Here is a 7558-nt window from a genome sequence, read left to right on the forward strand (position 1 = left end):
CGGCTTTGGCCCCCTCTCAGGCTTCTCCTTTTTCCTTCTCCAGCCCTGCCTGGCTGCACCATGTCTTCGGAGTCCAGCAAGAAGAGGAAGCCCAAGGTGATCCGTACAGATGGGGTCCCACAGGAGGGCAAGAGGGGCAAGGCTGACACTGACCAGGTATGGCACCTGCAGCATTGCTCGTGTCCTGCCTGCTCAGGGCTGTCCCCATTCCTGGTCCTTGCTGGCCTGGGTTTTCCCTTCAGGGAAACAGGTTGTCCAGAGAAGCTGTGGCTGCCCCATCCTTGGCAGTGTTCCAGGCCAGGTTGGACAGGGCTTGGAGCAACCTGGGCTCATGGAAGGTGTCCCTGCCCATGGCATGGGGTGGGATGAGATGAGCTTTAAGGTCCCTTCCAGCCCAAACCAGTTTGGCATTCATGATTTGTGACATGGTTCCCCAGAGCTGAGACAGCTCCCATTGCCTGTGCAGCTCCCACTGTGAATTCCTGAACCCATGTCCCTCTCTTTCAGGAGACACAGAGGCCCCTCTACAGAGTGAGCACAAGGCTGAAAGGTCTCTTAGGCATCTGCATGGTGCCTTCAAACCCTCCTATGAGCATCAGGGTGACATGGGGTCTGCCAAGGGGGATCAGGGGTGGGATCACCTTCCTGGGTTATCCTCTGCGGTCGTGTAGATCACAGAATCACGGAATGCCCAGAGCTGGAAGGGCCCGACAAGGATCCTGGAGTCCAGCTCCTCGCCTTGCACAGGACACCCCAACAATCCTACGCTGTCAGTTTAAGTTTCATAATAACAGTGTAAGAGACAATCTGGACTTCCCAGAGGTTTAATGACTGGTGGGTTTGTGTCTGGGATTGTTACCTGAGTCTTCTTTGCGTGTAAAGCCATGGGATTACTGGGCAGAGCCAGAAGTTGCACCTTGTCTCCCAGAGCCCTTTCCAGGGGCAAGGAACAAGCCATGGAAAGTGTTTTCTGCCTTTACAGGACATCAGGTACTACAGTGAGGAGAGTGAGGTGGATCTCCGTGACCCTATCAAGGACTATGAGCTGTACAGGGAGACCTGCCAAGAGCTCCAGAGGCTGATGGCAGAGATCCAAGAGCTGAAGAGCAGGGGGATCAAGGAAAATGTAAGGAGAGGCCTCAGTATGTGCTCTAATGTGTTTTGTCCTTTGGTGTTTTCCCATTAATCCCAGAGGAAAGGGAGCAGGAGCTGTGATGGCTAGTGAGGAGAGTCAGGGGACTGGAACAGCCTCCCTTGTCCAGGGCTGCTGGGGTGGGAATTGAGCCCCTAGTGCCTGCGGTGGCAGTGACCAGGCTGTCACTGTCCCATGGAGCCCCAACAGCCTTGGCTGTGGCTGGGAAAGACTCTCCTGTGCACATAAGGTGCTTCGGAGTCAACCACCTCTGTGCCTACTGCTGAGAAAAATCACAGGAGTGATACCTTTAGGAGCTTGGACCCCCTCCCAGTTATTCCCAGCATGTGCCCTGTGAGCTGGCAGCAGGAGGCTCCCTTGGAAATCCCTAGGAACATTAATGTGGCTCTGTAGCAAAGAGTGGAGCCCACTTTGTGCCATGACCTGCAGGAATTTTCTGCAGCAAGGGGCCATGTGGTGTCAGCTATCCCTCCTGATTCCACCCCCCTGTCCTGCCCCTCAGGCTTCGGAGATCGACGAGCGCCGTGTTCAGAGCTGTGTCCACTTCATGACCCTGAAGAAGCTCAACCGCTTGGCTCACATCCGGCTGAAGAAGGGCAGAGATCAGACCCACGAGGTACAGAGGGGCTGGAGCTGAGGAATGCAGGTTGGGGTTTAGGGGAGTGGTGGATGTGCTGGTTTTGCCTGTTCTGTGCACAGATGCACATGGTGTGAGGATGTGGCATTTGAGTTGGAGGTTTATCAGGAGACTCTGCTCCTGGCAAACTTCTGCTGGTGCAGGGGAACTATAGTTATGATGATTAATAAAAGAGCGGTATCTGCTGCTATCTGGAATATAGTGGGGAGCCAGAAAGCTCTGTCTCAAGAGTCTGGTGTGCTGCAGGTGTTTAAATGGATGTATGATTGGCCTGGAAGCTCCATACCTGGAGTTCTTGAGGAGAGGACTCAGTCCCTGTGCCCTGTCCTGTGCCTCAGCCCTGAAGCATGCTGGAAGAGTCAGTCTGATGTTGCAGTCCTTTGCTTCTTCAGCCCTTAACAATGTCACTCTTCCCCTAAAAAAATGTTGGATACCCTAAAGCCCACTGTCCCTAGCTGCTGTGGTGGTTGGAGTGGTGACTTCCTTGTAGTGTTTTTCCTGGAAGGAAGGTGACAGCTCCATCCCTGATCTGGCCCTGTCTGTGTTCCAGGCAAAGCAGAAGGTTGATGCGTATCACCTGCAGCTCCAGAACCTGCTCTACGAGGTGATGCACCTACAGAAGGAGATCACCAAGTGCCTGGAGTTCAAGTGAGTTTGGCCAGGGAGGAGAGGGAGCAGCATTGTGTCTCGGATGAGGTGGAGGACTCCAGTGTTTGGGAGCTCTTGCTGTGTTCCCTGAGCTTGCTGTGGGAGGAGAGCAGGTACTCCAGGTGTTGTGGGATAATGGAGTGGTTTGGGTTGGAAGGGATGCTAAACCTCATCCCATTCCACCCCCTGCCATGGACTGGGACACCTTCCACTAGATCAGTTTGCTCTGAGCCCCATCCAACATGCCCTGGAACATTTCCAGGGATGGAGCAGCCACAGCTGCTCAGAGCAACCTGTGCCAGTGCCTCAGCACCCTCACAAGGAAGAATTTCTTCCCAATAGCCCATCTGAATCTTCTTTTAGTTCAAAACCATTCCCCCATGTCCTGTCACTATCTGCCTGTGCCACCACGAGGGAGGGATGGAGTATCCCTGCATTCTTGTGCTGGGACACAGGGAAAGCCTGGCATGGGGAGGAGGAGTGAAGGCATCTGTTTTGACAGACAGTGGAGGAGAAGCCAGGTCCAGCTCGCTGATGCTGGGATGGTTCATGTAGCAGTGAAATCAGGGCATGCAGCACTTCCCACTCTTCCCTGATCTGATCCATCTGTCCTCACAGGTCCAAACACGAGGAGATTGAGCTGGTGAGCCTGGAGGAGTTCTACAGAGAGGCTCCCCCTGAGATCAGCCGCCCTGCCATCACCCTGGCTGAGCCCCACCAGCAGACCCTGGCACGCCTGGACTGGGAGCTGGAGCAGCGCAAGAGGTGGGTCAGAGACAGCTTCACTCCGTGCAGGCCTGCTCCAGGGATCCAGGCAGGCACCTGGAGCTGCTGGGGGAGCAGGTGTGGGAGAGGAAGGTATTAACACCCTCAGTGGGGAACAAGTGACATGTTTATTGTGTGACTGCGCCCTTGGCAGGGACATTCCCTCCGTGTGGAGCTGGGCTTGCTGGGATCCCCATTCCATAGGTCAGAGGGTTTTCTTTCACTGCCTGATGATCCCAGCCTGGCTTGGCACAGCCTGGAGCTGCTGCTGTTCCTTGCCACGGTGTGGAGCTGCCAGCCAGGCCGGGCTGGGACAGCTCAGTGTTCTGCTGCTGGCAGCCACCCTGTCACTGTTCTCCCTCAGCTGGCATAGGCAGGCCTGGGCCTCAGCTGCTCCCTGACTCTTGACCCGTGGGAAAAGCAAACATGTCACAACATTCCTGTGTTTGGATAACAGTCAGGCAACATCCAGGAAAGCCTTCTAGAAAGATCAGTCAGAAGGTGCTGCCCGAAGAGGGCAGCTCAGCAGAGCAGACTAGTGAGAGGTGCTGGGTGCCTGCAACTCCTTGTGGGTGCTGTCTCCCAGACAATTCCTCTCAAACCTGGCTTGTTTTCCATGATGGAATGATCCTCTGTCTGACTCTGCCTGCTGCATATGGAGGGGGCTGTTCAGCCTGCAGAAATCTGAGGGTTCTGCTTAAAAATGGTCATGGCAAACCTCATGGAGACCCACAGTTGCATGTGAAATTGCTAGGAAGCCTCAGAACTCCCAGTCTTCACCCTGTGGTGTCTAGGGAATGTCATTGTCAACCTCCTACCACTGCTGAGGTGGGTCATGTCCTGTTCAGCTGCTCACGGGTAGATGTCAGTGGTGCTTCGGGCACTTTCCAGTCCTGTTGGAGTCATTCACATCCATCCATAAGTGTCACATTAGTGTTTTTAGCTGTGCAACCCCCTGGAGTGCTGGATTGGCTTTGGATTCCAGAGGTGCCTCTGGAGTGCTGTGCAGAGACTTCACTAGCTCTGTCTCAGGGAGGTGTGTGAAAGCTGGACCTCAAAACTTGTTTTGGGGTGTGCATTGCCCCCCCCAAATACAGTTTTGTTGGGAAACAGGTCTCCAAGTCCTACAATATCAGGTCTGTGTTTCCCCTTGGAGGGGACTTGTTCTAGGCAGCTCAGTTCCAAACTCAGCTTCCCTGATCCTGCTTGGAAAGGGCTTGCAGTCAACAGCAATAAGGAGATTTAACATGTTCTCCTTGAACACAAGTGTATCCAGTGCTTGGAGTGTCTTGGTGGGCTTGGTTTTTCCTGGACTTTCTGTATTAAACCTTGACTCTGTGACTTGGCATGAAGGGACTCTGGGGATATGCAGTGGAAAAGCCTCTTTGGAAACTTGGTGGGGTCAGCAGGGCTCTGTCAGGGTGACTGCTGGTATGGGAGCAGATCTCCTGAGGGAAGATCCAGTTGCTGTCCCTTCTCAGAGCACAGCACGAGGCTGGTCTTCCCCTTTCTCTCCCTATTCATTTTCCAGTTATAATAATTTCCTTCCTGCCTCCATTTGCCCTTGGCATTAGGCTCTCTTGGTTTGTCTCCATGTCTGAGCTCTCCTGGTTCATGCAGTGACTGGTGTCAGGTTGGGAGAGCTGAGTCCTGCCATCCAGGTGAACCCTGGCAGGTTTTGTAGTTGTGGTGTGTGACAGTAACAGAATTCCCACCCCCAGGCTGGCAGAGAAGTACAAGGAATGCCTGACCAGCAAGGAGAAGATCCTGAAGGAGATTGAGGTGAAGAAGGAGTACCTGAGCAGCCTCCAGCCTCGACTCAACAGCATCATGCAGGTACCTGAGCTGTGCAGGAGGGGATGAGGCCTGTGGGGCCGAGCTGAAGTTACACTCCCAGGGGTAATGCATGGGCTGATTTGGATTTGGAGGTGTTTCATTGCCAGTCAGGGTGGATGAGGGGCAGATCTACCTCGTGCGCAGACCCCTCTGGAGTCTCCTTGTTTATGCGGCAATTCCTACAGAACTGCGGCTGGAGGAGTGCTAAATGGGCCTTTCCCTGGAGAGCCCCACGTGTTTCCAGCCCCCTGCAATTGCCCTGGGAGGGAAGAACAGGAGAAGGAATTGGGTTATTTTCAGATCCAAACCTTTCCCAGCACAGGCAAGGTGCCAGCCTTTCCCTGGGGCTTGCCATGCCTGTGCTGTTTAGCCCTGTATTGCTGTGCTGGCTTCATCTCCACTGGCTTGGGGTGAGGGAGGGGTGAAGAGGGTGAGCTGCTCTGTTCCCTGGGATGAATCCTGTCCCTGTCATTCCCCCAGGCCTCCTTGCCTGTCCAGGAGTACCTCTTCATGCCCTTCGACCAGGCACACAAGCAGTACGAGACTGCCCGGCACCTCCCACCGCCTCTCTACGTCCTCTTTGTCCAAGCCAGTGCCTATGGGCAGGCCTGTGGTGAGCACTGGGGGGGAGCACAGTCCACAGGGGAGGGGCTGGGGGGCAATACCCCACCACGGGCCAGATTTCACCCCTGCTTGCAATAATCACTGCCCAGGGGACACACTGAGTGGGTCTTTTCAGCCTGTGTGCTCTGCTGTTGGATTCTGCTGAGCCCAGGGGTGGCCCCATGGCTGGGTGCAATGAGGCAGCAGCATTTGAAACCTTGTTTGCTCAGCTTCCTTGCTAGAAGAACTGCTTGGGAAGCTCACTTCCCACCTCTGCCCTCCTTCCCAAGGTCAGCAGGGACATCCCTGCAGCCTGTGAGCTGGCTCAGTGCTGTCACAGCCTCCTGAGAGCTGTCACCCCATGGGGTGGGTGCTGCCTCTTGCCACCTGTGGGTGGTGGGGACTCCAGGGCAGGTGGTACCTTTCCCTGGCCTTGCAGAGGCCCTTCCCTGCAATTCACCTGGAACCCTTCATCCCTTTGCATTTTGAGGGGCTTTCTGGAGCCTCTCTGAATTGGGAAGGGTTTCCTGGAAAGGGTCAGGAATCCCACTGGGCTGTCTGCACCTCCTGTGCAGAGAGGGCTGTGGTGCCACTTGCTCTCATGCCACTCTGGGAGCAGGGCAGGTGCCAGAGGAGTGTGACACTTGTCCACACCAGGTCTCTGCTAATATGCATCTATGGCCCTGCTGACATGACTTCTTGCTCCCTGCTTGTACCAGGCAGACCCCAACCCCTCTTGGCTCTCAATAAAGATTTGGCCTTTATGGCTTTGTCCCTAAAAATCCAGCATTTTCCCTCCTCTGAGCCCATCCTGCCCAGGAGATCCAGCCCTGTGGTTGCCCTACAGAACCTTCCACACAACTGCTTCATCCCACTGACCCTTTGTTGGAGCTTCTTGTGCCATGAAGCAGGAGTTTTTGGGGCACGGCTGCTCTGCCTGTCCCAGGAGAAGTGGGGTTCCTACCTCAGTTTTATTTTCCTCTGCAGATAAGAAGCTGGTGGTGGCTATTGAAGGGAGTGTGGAGGAAGCCAAAGCCCTGTACAAGCCACCTGAGGACACTCAGGGTGAGTTGGGATGTTGCAGTGGGGACATATTCCTGTGTGTCCACAGTTCCCAGGGCTCTGCTTTTGTTGGGTGGGGAATGTTAGGGGGAGCCATGGCCCTGGAGAAAAGGGCTGGTGGTCCTGCTGGCTGTGGGAGAACTGCTGAGGCCTGGGTGGTCCCTGCTGACACCTCTCTCTGCACAGATGACGAGAGCGATTCTGACGTGGAGGAGGAGCAGACCACGGTAAGGGATAGCACTGGCCCCTCGGGGCCTCTCCCAGCATCATATCCTGGGAGGTTCTGGGAGAGCCTCCCAGGGACCTGGGTGGGGCTGGGAGCTGTCCCCACACACTGAGTGTGTGTGGAGGTGCACTGACCTTAAATCCAGCTGTTTCTTGGGAGGATTTCCAGTTTCTGTCCCAAATGCAGAAAAGCCAAAGTAGAGACCTGCCCTGCTCACGTCCCACCACGCTCACATTCTGCCCGGCAGCTCCGGCTGGAGCTGTTCCACTTTGTATAAATAGCCTGGGGCCAGGGAGGAATCCATGCCCATCCCAAAAGTGTTTAGCTGAACTGTGCACTGGAGTTGTTCAGTACTCCCTCAGGGAGGTGTTTGTCCTGCAGATAATTCCTTTTGGGTGCTGGGAAGAGGCTGTAGATGTTGGTTGTCCCCAGCCTGAGGCAAGGCCTGGGCCTCCATTCTCACCACTCAGCAGCAGTGCCAGGTGTATCAGGATATTCCTGTGGGGAAGATAAAGGGAAGGCCCTCAGGTGTCTGGAAATGGGAACGAAGATGGGAACAGAGCTGGGGAAGGGGCTGGAGGACAAGGAATGGCTGAGGGAGCTATGGGGGCTCAGCCTAGCGGAAAGG

At 55.1% G+C, this 7558-nt stretch overlaps 1 protein-coding gene across 1 annotated transcript in view; it reads left to right on the forward strand.

Annotated features, from left to right (window-relative positions):
* Nucleotides 1–48: 48 nt before the first annotated feature.
* THOC5 (THO complex 5) overlaps nt 49–7558 on the forward strand; it is a 12580-nt gene continuing 5070 nt past the window's right edge. Inside the window, exons 1-9 of the mRNA XM_009074474.1 lie at nt 49–156; nt 983–1126; nt 1656–1769; nt 2341–2438; nt 3057–3203; nt 4925–5039; nt 5520–5652; nt 6630–6707; nt 6891–6931. Coding sequence (XP_009072722.1) covers nt 61–156; nt 983–1126; nt 1656–1769; nt 2341–2438; nt 3057–3203; nt 4925–5039; nt 5520–5652; nt 6630–6707; nt 6891–6931 — 966 coding nt within the window. The 5' untranslated portion in view covers nt 49–60. The remainder of the gene's footprint in view (nt 157–982; nt 1127–1655; nt 1770–2340; nt 2439–3056; nt 3204–4924; nt 5040–5519; nt 5653–6629; nt 6708–6890; nt 6932–7558) is intronic.

The sequence above is a fragment of the Acanthisitta chloris genome, unplaced genomic scaffold, assembly GCF_000695815.1.
Source record: "Acanthisitta chloris isolate BGI_N310 unplaced genomic scaffold, ASM69581v1 scaffold18775, whole genome shotgun sequence".
NCBI lineage: Eukaryota > Metazoa > Chordata > Aves > Passeriformes > Acanthisittidae > Acanthisitta > Acanthisitta chloris.